The sequence below is a fragment of the Acanthopagrus latus genome, chromosome 10, assembly GCF_904848185.1.
Source record: "Acanthopagrus latus isolate v.2019 chromosome 10, fAcaLat1.1, whole genome shotgun sequence".
Classification (NCBI taxonomy): Eukaryota; Metazoa; Chordata; class Actinopteri; order Spariformes; family Sparidae; genus Acanthopagrus; species Acanthopagrus latus.
This window is the reverse complement of record NC_051048.1, coordinates 13,043,762-13,064,683: the sequence shown is the minus strand read 5'-3', so window position 1 is coordinate 13,064,683 and position 20,922 is coordinate 13,043,762. Positions and strand designations below refer to the sequence as shown.

Genomic DNA, 20,922 nt, shown 5'->3' with positions numbered 1-20,922 from the left:
CTGCAATCACTCCCTCATTCACTATTCCCAACATAATAAACATTCAGTATATTTACATGCACAGCTTAGTTGGATTGCAGCCATAGTTCGACTATGTTATTCAATCAGACAACTGCAATTGTCCGAGTATACATGCCAGTGACAAAATCGAATTATTGGCCGAAGCATTTCATACCCCGGAATGATAGGTGGTGCTGTTTCCATTTCAACTAGTGGTAATAGCGCCACCTCTGGCTGACCTCTTTACAGCACCAGCAACAACAAACTGACTTGGCATTCAAGAAAGATGGTGTACAAAGAGCGAGACAAAGCTACATCTCTGTACATTTCGTATATGTTATACATGATAATTACACTAAATAGATGCACAATGGTGCTCTTGCTTGCGGTGATTTCGGAGGAAAGACGCCGCCGTCGCAGTCCTTCTGTTTCCAGCGCACAGCCCCGGGAAAAAAATCTCCAGCCTGCGCAGAATGCAAAATCTGATCCGATGGAACATATACATGCACAATTAATGCGACTATCAATCAAATAATCTAGGTGTTTTAATCCAACTATGAGAAATCCGGTCCAATTATAGTCGGACTAAGGTAAGACTTGCAGTAAAGTAAAGGCCCTCAGGTCGGACTTGAACCTGGGGCCGCTGCAGAGAGGACAAACTCTACAAACTGAGCTAATGGCCCCCCCCCCCTTTTATTTTGATTCTGCAGCTGCATCAACCTATCATCACCACAGCAACCAGTAAATGATCATCTAATTTCACAAATCTGATAGTGGGGTTTCTGAGGAAGAGCTCAGGCCCAAGAGATGATGGCTTGTCAAACACAAAACAAAAAGCACACAGAACACACACAGGTCCATCTGTGTGCTTTCAAAACACTGAGGTGAAGAGCTCGGCCAGGAGCAAATGAAAATCTTGTGACTGTGTGAGTAAGAATCCTGAGGATAAACAGCTATGACTGGATGTGTGCCTGTGTGCGTGTGTGTGTGTGTGTGTATGTGTGTGTGTGTGTGTGTGTGTGTGAGAGAGAGAGAATGGGTGAAAGAGAGAATGAGAGAGAGAGAAAAAGAGAGAGCGAGACTCACACAACTTCAGAGGCTAAAATCTCACTCACATTCAAATTATCCCATGAGACTTTAGTGCAGCAAAACATAACTAAGATGTGGATGATGTCATTGCTGTGAAAAAAGTAAGCATGGCTTAGGTACGAAGTGGTGTCGCCTATCTGATTCTTGTAATGAAAAGGCAATGATCAGAGCGATTACAGACTGTAAACAGTGTATGTGATACTGTAATTTGTAGTGATGATATCAATATGTGATAACACACACTAGAGTAATAGCTAACGAGTGAATATTTGTACACAGTTTGAGATGGCTCAAATAAAATTCTTGGTCAGAATGCATGGCAGTGATTGTCAATTGGCAGCCAACAGTCACCCAAACATGAAACTTCAAAACAGTCATTATCTACTAAAGTTTGGGATAGTTTCATAGTCCACAAAACATTTCTGGAGGTTCACTGTAAAACAGTGTTGCAGCATTCTTCTAAACAATTGACGTAATTGGGGACTGATAGTTCATAGTTCATCCACTCTACAGAATTAGATTACTCTCTAGCTCAATCATCTCTAACCCATGGACCCATTAAAGAACCACCCAGCTGGAGCAAAGATTTCAAGGAATTTTTCATGTTTTTCCCCAGGTAACTAACCTTATTTTCAAGTGAGCTTTTTATCTTTGTTTGCAAGATTTGATGCATCTGCTCCTTCATACTTGTGTTTACATCCACATGGCAAATTATGCATATTTGCTTTGGGCAACATTCAAAGAGAGGAAATATTGAAAATTAAATAGTCAAAATATGATAATAATGTTTTACTCTTGAATGAGCCGCAAACGTTGGTGTGCAAATAAAAACCAATTGCTAAGTGTAATCTAATCAGACCTAACTAATAAATCCTGAAATACAGTACATAACACATGTGACAAAAGTGTCACTGAAGCTTCCACTGAAGAGATAAAGAAACGGCTAATCTTCCTCACATTAATACATGAAACAAACATCAATGTCATATTTTGATCATGGATTCTACATTGTTTCCAACTGATTGAGGTTGGCTACAATAGTAAATCGCACTGACTGGAAATTAGCTCCAAACTGCATTTCTCTTTTGCAGATTTACCACAAATGCTGTAATGTATGCTGCATTTGGAAGGAACATACGTTTAGATTAATCAGAGTTGTCAGTATCAGCCTTTAGGAGCCCTAGTGATTGAACTGTAATGCAGACAGCATGCCTTGGCCTCTTTCTCATGTTGCATGACTCTCATAACCGTGTGTATTGGTAAGAATGGTTGTGAGAGAGAGGTGTAAGAGTGAGAGTGAAAGACAGAGAACAGAAATAGACGATGTCTGACAGGCTGAACTTCAGAGAGGCTTAATAGCAATCCTACACCTGCTGCCCTATTTGTCACAGACATGATCCTGTGCGGTTGCAATAGGCTGACCTACAAATGTACAACAGGTTTTTAGCTCTAGGTTAGTGATTTGCAGAGTTAAGCTTCTCAAGACTATCAAGAATATGTGTCCTCCAATAATACACTCATATCAGACCTGGGTGCTGCAAAAAATGTGAAGTTTGTTTTTCATCAGTTAAAAATGTGTTCGAGCTTTACCACATGAGGGAATTCTGGATGGTGTGAGCGAAGTTGTTGATCATGCAGCTCTAAATAGTTTCCCCAGTCTGTCTACACTCTTTGATACTTGAATGTAGGTAGTGTTTACTAGAGTTTTGTCCAGGGACACAGAAACATCTAGCTGATCCACATTTTACACATTCTTGCCATAGACTACAGAAAACACAGCCACCTGAGAGTTTTATTTCTTGCTCAGTTTTAAAGCCCCTGAACAGCCAAATAATCATTTTCATTTATTTTGCTTGATACTGTAAGACATGTGGGAGTGTACAGACTAGAATTAATTGACATGTCTTCTTTATAAAGGGGTGTAAATCTGTGAGTTTCATGAATGTGTTTTCAATTAAATATTTGAAATAAGATGTGTGGTTACCACAGGCTGAAGATATTTATACATTTTGTTACAAGACATAAGACATATTATTAAATGTACAACAGTTTAATTATACAGCTCTTACTTGTCTTAAAAACAGGTCTAACTGAGACTACTGAAGTTGTCAGGGACATTAAACGTCATCACGGCCCATTACTCAAAGATGTCGCTGTTTTGTAGATATCAAAGACGCTAGTAAAGCAACGCAGTACATGAAATAAGCAAAGCAGAAACGTCAGGTAGGTCAGACCATTATGTTTATCCTGTTCATTTTTGGACTTCACAATTACTTGAAAGAAAATTGTTTACCCAGAGGGGACTGTTAATGTGACATCACGGAGATTTGGACTTGTGGATTACTGTACCTGGTAAGGTGGGGAAATCGAATATGATTTCAGGCAAAATACACTACTTACTCATTCATTTCAGTGGCACAGCAGGTACTGATGCAGGAGGCCCTGCCAAATAAAACTAACTTGGCTAAACTTTAGACACAACACAAGGGCTATCTTCCTGCAAAACATTACCCAAGTACATTCCTACCAGACAAAATGACTGAATTCAACATGTTAATGAATCAGCTTCAGAGGGATTGCTACTTGTTGACTCTGCTGTAGTTCTCTTTACCAAGTGGGAAATATTAAAGCTGACAGAAATTATTCTTATGTTTGTCAAAATTACAACCGGCAGGCTGAAATGAACAGCATCAAGGTCAAAACAGTATGAACTGAACAAAGTATCGGAGGTTCTGGCAGGTCTATTATTTTATTATGGACAGTGTCAGACTACCTGGTTCCCATGCCTCTAGTCTTAACTGGACCCCAGCTCCATATTTGCATACATACTGCAATTAAATGAGCACAATGCAACCCCCTTGTTAACCTGCCAGCCCTCCATCCCCCAAAGATCACTTCTAGGCAAATCGCACTTCAGTTCCATATAGAGATGCAATCCTATCTGGAGACTCAGCCAACTTCCATCTGTTGTGAAGAGAGACATGACAACAGACAATATTTGGAAAGCTTTGAATCAAGATGAACTCTTAAATTCTTTCCACAAGCAGTTCAGTACATTATTTCTCAGAGCTACTGACTTATCAAAGGCCTACAGGTCATTTCACATGCTCTTCCAACCAATTTTCCACCAACATTCATAAGATTCAATCTCATCACACATGATAATGCATACAAACTATCCACCTAACTAGAGCTGTGCGATATTACGATATACATCTTAGTCCATCCATCCATCCATTTTCATCCGCTTATCCGACTGGGTCGCGAGGGCAGCTGCCTGAGCAGGGACACCCAGACTTCCCTCTCTCCAGACACTTCCTCCAGCGCTTCCGGGACGATCCCAAGGTGTTCCCATGCCAGCTGGGTGACAGTGCGATATAAAAATGTCTACTGTAGGATATAATTGCTATTGCTTATATCGTAATTTTAACGTGTAGGCTAGTTGTTTAGCACTGTTTAGCACTAACGTTACTGTACACTACGGTTGTGATTGAATATGCCGTGTAAAGCACAACTCAATGTCGGAATGACCGTTGGATATCCAAATTTTGAGTTCAAAACAAGTTCATTGTATGAAGGCGAATGCAGTAACATTACTTTCTAGCATGTTTACATCACCCGCAAGGACTCGTTTACGGCACTGGTCGCTCGGGAGTAAACAGAGGCAATGGCGGAGAAGAAGGAGAGCGCAATGGAAGACGAAAATAACGTTACGAGAAATTTTACATCAGACGCTGATACAGAAGCAGAACGGCAAGAAGATTTGGTGCTGAAAAGGGGGAACCGGAATTCCATCATTTGGGTTTAAAAAGTCAGACACCAACCAAACATTGGTAATCTGCAAAACATGCCACCAACAAGTTGTTACTAGTGACTCAAACACATCTAATCTATTCTCCCACTTAAAGACCTGACATGAAAAACAGTACGGAGACAGTGAGAAGATGTGACAAAGCACTAACGTTACCTCAAAACCACAGTGACAGAAAGAAAAAAACACACCAAACGAGCCTGAAAGCTTGGAATAGTTCTTGTTTACAAATTCTTATTGTGCCAGTCCTGCTAAAAGTCATGAATAAAAGGAGAAAGTGCCATCAAATTGCCTTTAATTCACATGGTTATCATTTATATATATATATATATATATATATATATATATATATATATATATATATATATATATATATATATATATATATATATATATATATTCTTGGAAAATACTATATCGGGATATATATCATTATCAGGATATCAAATTAGCTATATCATGACATAAAATTTTGTCCATATCGCACAGCACTACACCTAAACATTATGAAATCACATATGTGCTTGCAGAGAATCATATGATGTTATATAAAGTGTCAACATTTACAGCCTCACAGGGAACGTACTCTCAGTTTGAAATTATTGTCAACATTTACATTTAAACATTTACCAAACAGTAACATCTAGTTTGATCACTGCAAAATTATCGAAGCACATTTCTGTCAAGAGATGAAATATAACTAGTGAAAAATTAGCACTTAAATAAATACGATTATAATAAGAAGAAGAGACACTAAAATTAAACTTTCACTTCCAAAATCAAAATTCTGACTTTTTGAAAGCACATACTGTATGTAGAACATGGTAATAATCATAACTTATTAGTGTGTCAAATTGTCCGAGGGAGAACATATAGCCCAGCTGATTCAGGATTTCTTAAGGTGATAGTGAATATTTTAAGGTTTCAAAAATCGAATAATGACATATGGGTCCACATTAGTTTTCTTTATACGACCAAACACATCAAGAAACATTTTTAATAATGTTTCCTTCATTTTCTTCCAGTAACCAAAACATGTGCTTGTCAGTACATTATAAAGACATTAACACTAATATATCTGGGTTTTTCCTAATAAGTCCAATTTTTAAATTGATTTTGCATATGACTCAGTTTAACTTAAAATACCATACCATTGACTCACTATCACATAATTTATTTACAATTTCGAAATGTCACAATGTTATATTTTTGCCATTGATAACATTTCATTTAGCATGTATCTCTTCGGCCCCTAGAAAACATGTAACATTGTTCTATTCCAGTCTGCTCTCTCTTTCCTGTACATGTTATGTGTGTGTTGTGTGCCTCAGGGCAGTGCATAACTGTAGTAGAGCACAAGCAGATTGTATCAATCCTCACAGAGTGTGGTTAAACACCCTCTATTAAAGGATCCAGGGGGGGATGGGACATGTTGATACTGGTATGATACTTACAGGATATGTACAGAATATAGTGACAGGAAGGTAGGCCACTTTACAAGCCAGTGCTTGAGGATTGGAAACACATGCTGACTGCACCATGAGTAATGACAATGGAATTAAATACCTCTTACAGTGCCAAGACTGACGCAGTCAGAACAACAGCTCAAACACTAGCAGCGTATGATTGTAATCTGTGTTACTGTTACTCGGTACTCCACTTAAAAATGAGGGTGAAACTCTGCTCCGAACCCTGAAGTTTTCCATCAGTATCCTGCTGTTTAATATCAGACTGTGAGCATGCTGAAAGTGACACAGATTCAGTGTTTGTCCTCCAAAGTTTGACTAAATTTGACCGACCATTTTTTTCATTAAAATGGACAACACCAGAAACAGCCTGATACTGGAATTTTTTATTTACTTTTGTGGAGGTCACTGCTAACACCAATGTCAAGACATAAAACAATTCTGCTATCGATTTATTGTCTAATATTCCTACACACAGAACTATATATTAACACAATTTCTTTTTCAATTATCCCTCAAATGTTGTTATTAAACACAACAGACGATATTTTAAGGTTTAACTAATTTTACTTTCTTGAAAAATAAATATTTAGAAAATATGTCAAGCCAAATTTAACTGACTCAAGCTTTCTATTACATATATTTGAATGTATATCTACATTCATATATGAACAGAGGAGATCCAGAAATAAATTCACTCTGGGAAACTGGGGCTTTACAATGATCAGAAAAATTACCCAATTCAAAATATGCCAATGCAACATCCTTGTTCTCCACATGTAATAAAATATGTTTGTGTGGTACCACTAGGGGTGGAACGGTTCAAAAATACATGGCTCGGTTCATATCGCGGTTTTGTGGTCACGTTTTTCGGCTCGGTTCAGTATACCTTGATCATTAGGAAAATCAATTATGTCTTGTATAGTCAGGTTAAAACTTAAAGAATGAGACAGTCTGACATTTATTACATTATTGTGACAGTCTTAGGTTAAAAGTAGCTAAGATTCTGGCACTGCAAGAGAAGAAACATTGCTAGTAGAGATGCTCGCTTGTATGGCTCTCATAAAGGAGGGGCGCCGCCAGGGATTTTGGGCCTCATGAAAAGAAATCTAATTTGGCCCTTGTTTAGGCTGGCGAACATTTGGTGCCGTTTTATATAAAACTATGCATTTTTATTATACTTTTGACTATCATTTGCCAAATTTGTGAAAAGAACAACATGACAGTTACGTGGTTACTGCTCACTGTCTCCCTTGTCCTGCATGCAGGTCTAATTTATCTCCACAACTGAAGACTCACAGGTAGTGGCATTGGATTTGCGGTGAAAACATACATATATGAGGCTATATGGTTGTTGCGATTTAATCTTCTGATTTCCAGAAAATGTAAACATTTCTCTGATTGTACTGAGAGTTGTATTGAGTCACACAGTCTGCATGCAGCAAATGTTCTCCTCTGTTCCTACTGCAAAGCATGAGGGTGAGAGTCCCAAACTACTGACCAAACATTTTATTTTAGTGATAGCAGAATTGGAACTATGGGCTATTTTTATTTTATAGGGGGCTGACAGACAGCTGCTGCTGATGGTGCACTAGACGTATCTGTTTGAACGACATCCATCCATCCTCTCCCCGGACACCTCCTCCAGCTCTTCTGGGAGGATCCCAAGGTGTTCCCAGGCCAGCCGTGTGACATAGTCACTCCAGCGTGTCCTGGGTCTTCCTCGGGGTCTCCTCCCATGCCAGGAACACCTCCCAAGGAAGGCATCCCAGGGGCATCCAATACCTGAGCCACCTCAGCTGGCTCCTCTTGATGTGGAGGAGCAGCGGCTCTACTCCAAGCTCCTCCCAGGTGACAAAGCTCCTCACCCTATCTCTAAGGGAGTGCCCTGCCACCCTGCAGAGGAAACTCATTTCGGCTGCTTGTATCCAGGATATTTTGGTCACGACCCAAAGTTCATGGCCATAGATGAGGGTAAGAGCATAGATTGACCAGTAAATCTTCACTATGACAGACTGATACAACAAAAAAACAGGCACCGATCCACCTGTCAATCTCGCGCTCCATCCTTTCCTCACTCGTGAACAAGACCCCAAGACACTTAAACTCCTCCACTTGAGGCAGGAGCTCTCCCCCAACCCGATGGGAGCAGGCCACCTTTGTCTGGTCGAGAACTATGGCATTGGACTTGGAGGTGCCTATTCTCATCCAAGCCGCTTCACACTCAGCTGCAAACCACCCCAGGACATGCTGGAGGTCCTGGCTCGAAGGAGCCAACAAGACAACATCATCTGCGAAAAGCAGAGATGAAATCCTGTGGCTCCCGAACCAGACCCCCTCCAGCCCCTGGTTGCACCTAGAAATTCTGTCCATAAAAATAATGAACAGAAGTGGTGACAAAGGACAGCCCTGCCGGAGTCCTACATGCACTGAGAACAGGTCTGACTTACTGCCGGCAACGCGAACCAAGCTCCTGCTCCGTTCGTACATGGACCGTACAGCCCTTGGCAGAGGGCCTCCGACCCTCCGACTACCAGAGCACTTTCCACCGAATGCCACAAGGGACACGATTGAATGCCTTCTTCAACTCCACAAAGCACATGTGGACTGGTTGGGCAAACTCCCTTGAACCCTCGAGCACCCAGGGTATAGAGCTGGTCCAGTGTTCCGCGACCAGGACAAAAAACGCATTGTTCCTTCTGAATCCAAGGTTCAACTATCGACCGAATTCTCCTCTCCAGTACCCTGGAATAGACTTTCCCAGGGAGGATGAGGAGTGTGATCCCCCGATAGTTGGAACACACCCGCCGGTTCCATTTTTTGAATAGGGTGACCACCAACCCTGTCTGCCAGTCCAGAGGCACTGTTCCCCACTGCCACACAATGCTGCAGTGACATGTCTGCCAAGACAGCCCCACAACATGCAGAGACTTGAGGTACTCAGGGCGGATCTCATCCACCCCTGGTGCCTTGCCACTGAGGAGCTTTGTTCGAATGACATGTATATTTTAATTATATTCTGCCTCATTGATCATTATGTGAGAAAAAAAATTGTGTTTGAATTTCTGTCAATGATAAATATTTCATTTTCTTTTTTGTAAAAGTAAAAAGAGCAAGAGAGACAGAGAACTCCCCACAGACTCCCTGCAATGATGTTAACTGTCATGTCATTGAACACAACGTTGCTCACCGTCTTCACTGGGACAGGGAGGGGGACAGTTTTTGGGAGACTTGGGTGCTGCTGACTTGTCTGTTGTTAAGCCTGCTAAAAGGAGCAGGGACAATGATTTAATATGAATGTCTTGTTAAACATTTCCCTGCACTGATTAACTGTTGATGAAATGTAGGCTAACACTAGTCTGTAGCTACTTAGCCTATTTTGCTATGGACATTAAGCCAACAAGTTAATACAACTTAATATCTACCCACCTTTCTTGGTGAAAAACTGGATTACAGATTGACACCCTTTTCTTTGTCTTTCCTCTCTCTCTTTGCTTTTTTGAAAACCAGATTTTGAATAAGGCAACATTGTGATCACTGTAGTTCTGGCGCATCTACTGACTGCAACTAAACCGTCACTGATAAGTGCACTAAGGCAGAACTAAACCATTCGGTCGATATGGATGTTTACTTTTTGGTCAATGGGGATATTTAACTTTTACTGCTAAAAACAAGTAAAAGCAAAGAGATCATCAATTGTATTATTATATTTGAAATATATACTCAATGATGATGGTTTAATAATTTTATATCAGTTTTTTTTTTTTGTCTTATTTTTTGGGCCCCTGTCAGTCGGGGGCCATTGGAATTGTCCTAACGCTTCTCCCCTATACAGTGCCCCGGGTCGCAGTCAAGAAACTTTCAGTAGCCCTGGAGGTCCATCCATCACTAGTAGGCACTACATAGGCTATGTCAGACAACTCTTTAACAATTCCTCGTCAGGTCTCTTCATAAAGTGCAGGAATTACCGTGTTGCTGAAGTGTTTGCGGGAGAGGATTTTATATTGTGGCTCGAGTGTGTGGGGGCCTTAAAGTTGTTTAAAAGCTGCGGGGAGTAGAAGTTGTCCTGTCGACTCTCTCCCTTTCCTCCTTGCACTGCCAATCGTCACTGGGATGACGTTGAGCTGACATGATAGTCATGTTACTGTTAGCATAAACAACATGTGTTGCACAGTGCTTGCACACTGTTACACTTCTGTCAACAACTTTCTTACCGCCATCATCTAAATGCAAAGTGGTCCCATAAGGCAGACTCAAACCAACAGCCAACTGCCTTTATCCGACCACTCCGTTGCCTCTTGTCGGGCCCATTTGGCAGAAAATTTGCATTGAACATGCAGCTTCGACGTGCTGCTAACTCCACAGTAGCGTGTACATTCTGCGCTTGCATGAGATGCAGTAAGCCTCCTTAACAGCGAGGGGTGCTAGTCTCATGCCAGTAATCTAAAACATGAAAATAGGAAATTACAGAACGGAGTGCAACGCAGCTGAACACACCGAACCGGTTCTCCCCAGACGGTGAAACGGTGGCACTGCGCCACTATACTGCTAGCTCTGGGCCATTATACTCAGTTTCAATGTTAGCTGCTTTGTAGCGGGTGAGGGTGGCAAGCAAGCGTCCATCCCCCGCCTGACGGCGAGGAGCAGCCCCCCTCCCCATCCGACGATAGTGACCGCCTCACTTGTCAGAAACTAGGGCGAGCTAATACAGCTTCATAGCAGTACTGGGTGAAAGGATATGGATGCAAAAAAGGGTGGGGTGGCCCTGTATGACTTCACTGTTCCTAACTCCTAGATACAGCTCTGGTGGTGCTAATAGTGTTGATGGCTACATCCTGTCTCCACCTTCACACCTGATACCAACTGTTCCCTCAGAGAATATCACTAGGCTTCCTAGCATGACTCTAACCTGCTGTAGTTAACAGGATGCTATACTACTCGTCTCAACGACATGGGCTCAATATTTAAAATAAGGAAGAGAGGCGGAAGTAATGGAGCATGATCTATGAAGCGTCACCATATTTTCTGAGGCTTGGCTGCTGCCTCAAGCTTCCGATAAAACACTCCTCACAATAAAGTTCACTGATTGTCTGTCACTCAGAACCATACAACGTTACGTACTTCGCTGGTTTAGAATGAATCACTTGAAGCAAGCGAAAAGGGCTGAACAAAAAGTTGTCGCCGAAAGACCATTGTCAAAAGCCTCAACTCAACAGCTCATATCACATTCGTAATAATGATGTAATAATACGCGAATCAATATTTAGTTAATTCATATTGACAAAAATATTGGCTGCTGTTTGGAGTTTAAGCTGAACAGGGAACCAATGATCCCTTAAATGCCATTTATTTTCTGTGACGTAGGTGACTTAGCCGAAAAGAAAATTGTTAATAAATGTACTTAAATGAGTTTGGCATTACTTTCTCTTCCCATAAACGATACGACTGTCACCGTTTTACCACATGAATATGACACTTTAAGGTGGCTCAACTAAAGGAAACGCAACACATATGCAATGTGTTAGCTAGTCAGAAGTGTTATAACGTGTACTCACCATTTTTTGGTGCTTTCTATCACCAGTTCTTGAAAAGAGGCAGCGAACTGGAACTTCGCTGCCTTCTTTCCGACCCGCTGAAGCCGCTTCCACACCGACGTCATGGTCAAACTCGTCAAATAATTCTCTCATATACACGATGGACCGACATTAAGACGAAGGAAGCGTCTGTAGTTCAGCAGCGGGGTGAGGCGGACGGAGAGACTCCACCTGCTTCGGCTCCGCTACGGCGGTGTATGACCCGCTCCCCACCGGCATCCACTCCACAGACAGGCTGCAAAATAAACATAAGTTACGCCTCGGGTCAGAGCCCGCGTCAAGTTACACGCCGTGCACCGGAAAAAGAACGGATAACTTCCACAATAAAGGCCCTGTTGACGTAGGAGGTTGTCAGACCCAGGGCAGGAGCACCCAGGGGGGAGCACTGGTAAGAAGGCCTCTGGGAACATTACACCAAAACCATTATTTCTTCCAGCCTGTTGATACACTTAGCAGCAGAAAAGAAAAAGAACAATCAAATAAAAAGCAAAATAGAACAAAATGTCTTCAGATCACTGAGATGCTAGGCTATATTTAACACATCTGCTTTTTGACAAAAACAGTCCAACATGAGCCTTTAGTTGTTAAAAGTTGTTAAAATCTTAACAGCTTACATTGTTTTTAAAAAAATCATTAAGAACTAGATAATTCTACCTGCCATGTTAATGCTTTATTATTTCATCCTAAATGTAATCCCACGGTCAGCTAACAGAGATGTTCTTAACAAACAAACATTGGTCCATTGTTACTGATAATACAAGTCATAATAAAGGTCAGTAGAATTTAGTGAAATGCTAATATCATAAGGTAAGTAAATGAATGTTTTTACCTTAAATTAACCTTAATCTTATAAACTAGAATTGTCAAGACACTTGAATGTATGTAAACCTATAATACCCACCATGTTATTTGTTTATTTGTTAATGTTTTAGATTAAACTGATGAAACAGAAAATTATTACTATTAAAGTTGAATTATTATTAAATTTGGTGGGACTTTTAATCCACTCCGATTTCAACATTTCCTGTGTCACTACAGTTTGTTGTGGCTAGCTTGACGCAGCCAAGATGGTTATTGGGCAATATACTCCTAGCCTATGCTTTTCAAGTCACATAATGTCCTCATATTCTGTCTAATATGATGAAGAAGAATGGGATGTTGTTGATGTGTGATGCTTTAGCTAAAGACATCTTGCCTAAGAATGATAAGAGTAATTCTGTGAAAGATTTTAAAAGGCTGCAACAAATATAACAGTCTTGCATCACTGGATATAGAATACCAAAATGTTCAGCAAGGTTACCCAGCTGAGAGCCACCAGCCCCTGTATGTCCTGGATCTTTTACCAGAGTTAGTTTACTAGGTATACAGACACGATTTGCTTTTCTATAATAATGAACAATAGATGCAAACAATGTCCCCCTGCCTGAAACTACTGCAGATGACATGTCTAACACGAAGGGGAATTTGGAAACAGAAGCAGGCCTAAGCAAATACTCTTCAGACAGGCCAAACAGTGATTAGTCAGTTCCCATGAAGATGTGTTTAGGGATATTATCAGTGACTGAATAGAAAACAGAAATTACCTGTGAGCCTGTCAGGGAAAGTTTCCCTCTCTCATGAGCCCCCCTCAGCTGGAGGGGCTTTTCCACTTTAGCCCTGAGTCTATTTATACTCCGTCGCTGACACACAGAACAGCTGGGAATATAATGAAGCCTCAGAGAACACATATACTCAGATAAACACCCTGTACACAACCTGAATTATAAAAGCTGATTCAAAGATTTCATATCGACCACTGATGTTTTGATTTCATTCTGAGTCATTCTTATTTTTTCCATTATTTGAAATATATAAATAAAACAAGGCTGTACTCTGATGCAGATGAAGTATGCTTCCTGGCAAAAGACTTCGGCTTAATTTTGCAATTAGTGTCATTATTATCACAATCTAGACCCTATGAAAATCAAATTTTACTCAAATATTAGATCATAATCTCAGAGGTTTCATGTTACAACACAGTGATTGTTTGTTCCCACATAATTAAAAGCAAACAGATTTAATTGCCCAGAAATGGGAATGATGCAAAAGACAATGCAAAAAATACTCTGAATTTGTCTCTTTTGGGTTTTTGTGCAAGTTGAAAATAATCAACTCTCAGCCAAAAAAATTGTGTTACGTCTGTGAAGAGGGCGGCAGGGCAAGGCAGAGCAGGGCAGGGCGGGGTGTTTATGTTCTGTAATTTTGCGTGCTTTTACTTTGTAAAACTTAACGTAATGTTAAAGAAAGGAGAAGGGAAAAGGAGAGAGAGAACCAGAGTCTCTGGTGAGTGCTGTGTTTAGGGAGAGGCTCAACTGCATTGCTCACTATCTTACAGCTAATGTAAATAAATCTGTCTGTCTGGAGTGAGTAAACATAAATGTTAAACTTACACAAGGCCACTTAGGCATTGTAAACACAACTTCTGACAAACCATTACCTTATAAAGTTCATATTACAAATGTGTTAGTAAACTATTTACAGATCCAGCACATCCAAATGATCATTCATGTCCATGTCCACGTGATGATAAGAGGAGAACTCTCTCTTTTCGGGTAATTTTTGGTCTCCATCAACTCCTGTGGGAAATATCTGGTTGTTTATCTACTAAATGCTCCACCGTGTTTACTAGCTTGTCTAGGTCAAGAACACCAGTATGATTTTGTGGGGATCTTGACTCTAAAATGTTGCACTGATGCAGTAACTTTCTGAGTGTGTATGTTTGAATTTAATCTCAGCAGTAATCTCTTAAGGACTGGGTGAGTCTATGAATGAGCTCTTATCTATCTCCAAACATTCAATACATTATAGGGAGGAATGTTTACATTAGTGTCAGGAATCATGCATCAGGGAAATATGGCTTTTGTTTTGGAGTTACATAGGAAGCCGCCTGGGTACCCCCGCTCTTCTCAATATGTATGCTGATATAATCACACAGTACAATAATCATTCATTTCCACATTTATGGCAGAAATTGTCTATTTTTATTTTTTTCAATTACACTCAAAACAGGAATGGTTTTGGTTGTTTGCCAAAAGGGACGCAATTAAGTGCATTTCAAAATATATTAAATGTGAACATAAAAGAATATTTATGTACAATTTGGCCAACAAGTCTTTACCAGGGGAGAAGAAGCCTTAGTTAAACCATATGTAGTGCTGATATGAAAGACATATCATATGACTTATCAACTCATATGGTTTGTTCCCAGTACACAGTGTTCCAGTGTCCACAAGTACAAAGTGATTGATCTGGCTGCTGAGCCACTTCTGTTATGGGACTGAACCTCAGTGTCCCACCATCCTCCCAGCAGTTTACTCTGCAGGCTCACTAGGAAACAGCTGCATTTGGGAGGGTAAAAATAAAGCAAAAATGAAGGAAGAGCGGAGGGCAGTCTCCACATGTGGGAATAGCAGTTTTTTAATGTTGGTGTCTTGACAAGGCTCCATCATGGTAAGGTTATGTTTATCTGAGAAACCTGGAATTGCATTTCCTGGTTCCTGTGATTCACTGACAGCTCTTAATTCAGAAACGGATTGTATCACATTAAACAGGGGGTTTCCCTGAATAAGGGAACCTTATGGTTGATAGAGATGATCTGAATCAGATACATAGCAGTGAAGCTGCCACAATGTGGTCTTTTCAGGCCCTACAAAGCTGCTTTGTTTAAAGCTTGATCTTTTGTTTTAATGAGTTATGGGTTCGCGAGGGCGTCATGGTGGTAACAACGAGGTGAAGTCATTCCTATACACTCCACGCCCCGTCTGTAACCAGTGACTGTGCATCCTGGGAATGGCAATATAATTGAGTATATATTTGGATCAATAACGCACAATATTGATAAGTTAATTAGAGTCATCCCCTGATTTTTAAAGTTGAATCCATCACAGAATGAGTAATGCTTGCACTTCTCTGTGACTTCAACATCCAGAACTACATAGCTGACCAGTTATGAGGTCCCGGGCATCTCCACGGAATTCCAGATGCCCAGGACCTCGCAGCTCGTCAGCTATGAAGTTAACGATGACATCTAGCTCACTTAAATTGCGCCACCGTTATAGCTGAAGCCTTGCCAACCATCTTTTTAGATTACGCACAATAATGTGTATATTATCTGTAAACCCATCGTTCAGCATGCTATGCCACTTGTGTGTGATGGCCAGTTCACTTGTCTGTCCAGTCTGTGCAGACACGGTAGCCACTGAACATGCTTGGTATTCTCTGGATCAACATGTTCAATGGTGCTCCAGTTCCTGCCAATATCAAACTTCCAGGAGGAGTGGACCAACATCTCACAGGCCACAATCAACAGACTGATCAACTCCAGGCACACGAGATGTGGTACACTGCAAGAGCTAAACAGTCACACCAGGCACTGACTGGTTTTCTCATCCATGACCCCCGCAACCCTTGTCATGTAAAGTCCATGGATCAGTGTCTCCATCCATCCATCCATCCATTTTCTTCCGCTTATCCGGGGCCGGGTCACAGGGACACCCAGACTTCCCTTACCCAGGACACTTCCCCTATCTCTAAGGGTGCGCCCCGCAACCCTGCGGAGGAAACTTATTTCGGAAGCTTGTATCCGGGATGTTATTCTTTCAGTCATTATCCAAAGTTCATGACCATAGGTGAGGGTACGAACATAGATTGACCGGTAAATCTCTTCACCACGACAGACCTATACAACGACCGCATTACTGCGGCTGCTGCACCGATCCACCTGTCAGTCTCATGCTCCATCCTTCCCTCACTCATGAACAAGACCCCAAGATACTTGAACTCCTCCACTTGAGGCAAGAACTCTCCCCCAACCTGGAGGGAGCAAGCCACCTTTATCCAGTCGAGAACCATAGCCTCAAACTTGGAGGTGCTGATTTTCATCCCAGCTGCTTCACACGCTGCAAACCACCCTAGACCATGCTGGAGGTCCTGGCTCAAAGGAGCGAACAAGACAACATTGTCCGCAAAAAGCAGAGATGAAATCCAATGGTTCCCGGACCAGACCCCCTCCAGCCCCTGACTGCGCCTAGAAATTCTGTCCATAAAAATAATGAACAGAACCAGTGACAAAGGGCAGCCCTGCTGGAGTCCAACATGCATCGGGAACAGGTCTGACTTACTGCCGGCAATGCGAACCAGACTCCTGCTCCGGTCGTACAGGGACCGTACAGCCCTTAGCAGAGGGCCTCCAACACCTTCCAGTCCCCCTTTTTGAACAGAGGGACCACCACCCCTGTCAGGGGTGTCTCCGACTGCCATGCGATGCTGCAGAGAAATGTGTCAGTCATGACAGCTCCACAACATCCAGAGACTTGAGGCCTCCTCCATGGCCTCCCCAAACTTTTCCCAGACCCAAGTTTTTGCTTCTGTGACAGCCCGTGCCACAGCACTCTTGGCCTGCCGGTACCCGTCAGCTGCCTCAGGAGTCCCCTGAGCCAACCATGTACGATAGGACTCCTTCTTCCGCTTGACAGCATCCCTTACTTCCAGTGTCCACCACCAGGTTCAGGGATTGCCACCACGACAGGCACCGGAGACCTTACGGCCACAGCTCCGAACAGCCGCGTCAACAATGGAAGTGGAGAACATGGTCCATTCGGACTCAATGTCCCCAGCCTCCCTCGGGATCTGGTCAAAACTCTCCCGGAGGTGGGAGTTGAAGACCTCCCTGACAGAGGGTTCCGCCAGACGTTCCCAGCAGACCCTCACAATGCCTTTGGGTTTGCCAAGTCTGTCCAGCTTCCTCCCCTGCCAGCGGATCCATCTCACCACCAGGTGGTGATTAGTTGACAGCTCATCTCCTCTCTTCACCCGAGTGTCCAAGCCTAGGGTGTCCTGGTGCCACGTGCACTGATGGAAACCCTTATGATTGAATATGGTGTTCATTATGGACAAACTGTGACTAGCACAGAAGTCCAGAAACAAAACACCACTCGGGTTCAGATCGGGGAGGCCGTTCCTCCCAATCACACCCCTCCAGGTAACGCTGTCGCTGTCTACGTGAGCGTTGAAGTCCCCCAGTAGAACGACAGAGTCCCCGGTTGGAGCACTCCAGTACCCCTCCCAGGTCCTCCAAGAAGGCCGGATACTCTGCACTGCTGTTCCTGAAGGTGCAGGCAAACGACTCTCTCGTTCATCGGGGAAAACTCCAACATATGGCGGCTGAGCTGGGGAGCTATGAGCAAGCCACACCAGCTCGCTGCCTCTCACCGCTGGCAACTCTAGAGTGGAAGAGAGTCCAGCCTCTCTCAAGCAGTTGGGTTCCAGAGCCAAGGCTGTGTGTGGAGGTGAGCCCGACTATCTCTAGCAGGTACCACTCAACCTCCCGCACTAGCTCAGGCTCTTTTCCCCCCAGCGAGGTGACATTCCATGTCCCTATGGCCAGAGTCACCGTCCGGGGATTGGGTCGTCGGGGCCCCCGCCCACGACCGCCACCCTACTCACATGGCACCGGCCCCTTCTGAACCCTCCTGCGGGTGGTGAACCTACTGGAGGGCGGGCCCACGTCGCTCTTTCAGGCTGAGCCCGGCCAGGCCCCAACCCCAGGCCTGGCTCCAGGGAGGGGCCCCGGTAACGCCATTCCGTGCGACGTGAACGTCCTTGTTTTTATACTCGTCACCGGGGGCATTGGAACCGCTCTTAGTCTGACCTGTCACCTAGGACCTGTTTGCCTTGGGAGACCCTACCAGGGTCATTAAGCCCCAGACAACATAGCTCCTAGGATCATTCGGGTACTCAAACCCCTCCACCACGATAAGGTGGCGGTTCAGTGGAAGAGTGGATCAGTGCCTATAAATATCTATTTTTTATGATGAAATGGCACATTTTACAGTGGCCTTTTAAAGAGAAATGGTGCTCAAAATCTATGTATATAGAAATGAAATTGTGAAAAATAGGAGCAGAAAAATAAGTGACATTACGTATATGATTTCCATAAGCCAGTAGATCAGCAGAGAGATACCAATAATGAACACAGACACTATACCCATGAAAATGTGACATACTATCAGCTTTTTCTGTCTTGGTTTTATTCAAAGTTAAAGCAGCACTCTATTCTGTTCTGTTGAAGAAATGTTAATAATAAGAGACAGATCTTCATTGATTTTTTTTTTTTTTTTGCCTAATCAAACTAAATAATCAAACTCTCTTTGTGTTCATGACTGAATAAACAAACTGAGCTTAAAGGACAACACATTTTATACTGTTTTACTTTGTTTATATGTGGCCACCTTTCTAGCTCAAACAGTGTTCTGGGACATTATTTTTCTTTGAGAAAAGCTTGTTTTTCTTTTCTTCTCAAATTACATAGTCTACTGTGTAATTGGAAAACAAACAACTGGAGTTGTGGATATCAGGGTCTCACCAGGAGACTATCAATGAAGAGAGTGTTCCAGCAGTTGTGGAGATTGATATAGGGACTGAAATTCAGGATACACCATGTCGGCCACTCTCTTGAAGTGCAGCTCTCTAAGGCTTTTTTTTTTCAAAACTGTTTGTAGGTAGAAAAACATTTAAACCAAAATTGAGTATTTCTCTCCCTCAAATATTTTCTTGGCAGTGTAGATAAGCAAATGCAGTCAGATCATCATGGAGGGAGATATAATATACAGAAAATTAAATACACACAGTCAATAAGATCATGTAGTAAAGTAACCCCAAACCCCAAATAGTAAATTTTAGATAATCAAAAAACTAAATGGCAATTTAATCAGCATAAAGGACTTAAACATACAGTACCAATGCAATTTCTAATCTCTTTTCCTCTATTTTATAGGACCTCATGAAGCACCTGGGGGCTCAAACTCAAAGTGAACATAAGACATCACTTTCTTTCAAGGTATGTATGAATTTACCAATGCGATTTACCAAAGCTCGAGTAATCAGATCTCTGCTGGTATCATACCGTGCAGTTCCATTGGTGACATTTTTAAATATAGCCTAGCTAAGCCAAACACCTGTGAGCTGTCTGTCAGGAGCACAGAGACGGCGTCAGGCAGCAGGAGTGTATGCCACGATATTAATAACTTCACAGAACATCGTGCTGTCCATGCAACCATGATGCAACAGTCCATAGTAGATTCACATGTATGACCTTTGACCAGACTCCACATGACATCATGTACAATGGTGCCATTTTTTACTAAGGATATCACGTTATAAACGTTTTCTTAGAATGTTCTCTATTATGTTCACAAACACTTTACTGTGGTCAGAGAAGTTAAATTGAGGATTTGGGTGATTCAAAGTTTTTTGATCAGTCCTCAGAGTGACTGTGTTAGTTTCTGCAGCATTTCTTGGTGGTTGCTTGGTGGTTAAAAAGATAAGAACCAATCATGTGATCTTGTGAATTCAGCTGCATTGCGAGGGAACTAATTAGTTACCTCACAATATCAGTAGAATATACATCTTCAGTGATGTCAAATATCAGCAAATGTGTTGATGACATGGTGATGACAAAGACAGTAAGTTAATTCCCCAACCAGCAGGCCTGGATGAATGCAGAGGTGAGGACTCTATTCAGAGCCAAAAAAGCTGCCTTTGAATCAGGTAACAGGGAAGTATACAGCACTGCCAGGGCAAGATTGAAGCCTGGCAGCAAAAAGGCAAAGAGGAGACATCAGCAGAGACTGGAGAGGGACTTCAACATCAACAGCACTAAATATATGTGGCAGGGGATTCAAAATTTCACAGACTACAAGAACAATAGTGCCCCCATCAGGTGTGAGTCCACATTGCCAAATGAGCTGAGCACATTTTATGCTTGCTTCGATCACCTCAATAAAGACACAGCCGTGAGGTCTACTCCACCTCCAGAAGACAGGCCACTGTCAGTGGCCACAGCAGATGTGAGGAAACTACTTCTGAGAGTAAATATAAATAAGGCTGCTGGTCCAGATAATATACCTGGCCGTGAACTAAAAAC

The 20,922-nt window shown here is 42.2% G+C and overlaps 1 protein-coding gene and 1 long non-coding RNA gene across 7 annotated transcripts in view; one reads left to right on the top strand and one right to left on the bottom strand.

Moving 5' to 3' along the window:
* Window positions 1-12,259, bottom strand: part of ehbp1l1a (EH domain binding protein 1-like 1a) — a 58,225-nt gene extending 45,966 nt beyond the window's left edge. The window contains exon 1 of one of the 6 annotated variants that reach the window (XR_005077299.1): window positions 11,922-12,259. Coding sequence is in view for 5 of the 6 variants with exons in the window: in XM_037111946.1 (XP_036967841.1) it covers window positions 11,922-12,025 (104 nt within the window). In the remaining variant the exon portion in view is untranslated. The remainder of the gene's footprint in view (window positions 1-11,921) is intronic. The other 5 variants (XM_037111946.1, XM_037111949.1, XM_037111945.1 and 2 more) reach the window with 5 other exon arrangements.
* LOC119027090 lies at window positions 12,225-20,613 on the top strand. The gene is made up of 3 exons (XR_005077300.1): window positions 12,225-12,348; window positions 19,774-19,836; window positions 20,483-20,613. It is a non-coding gene; the product is annotated as an uncharacterized LOC119027090 (long non-coding RNA).
* Window positions 20,614-20,922: the final 309 nt, after the last annotated feature.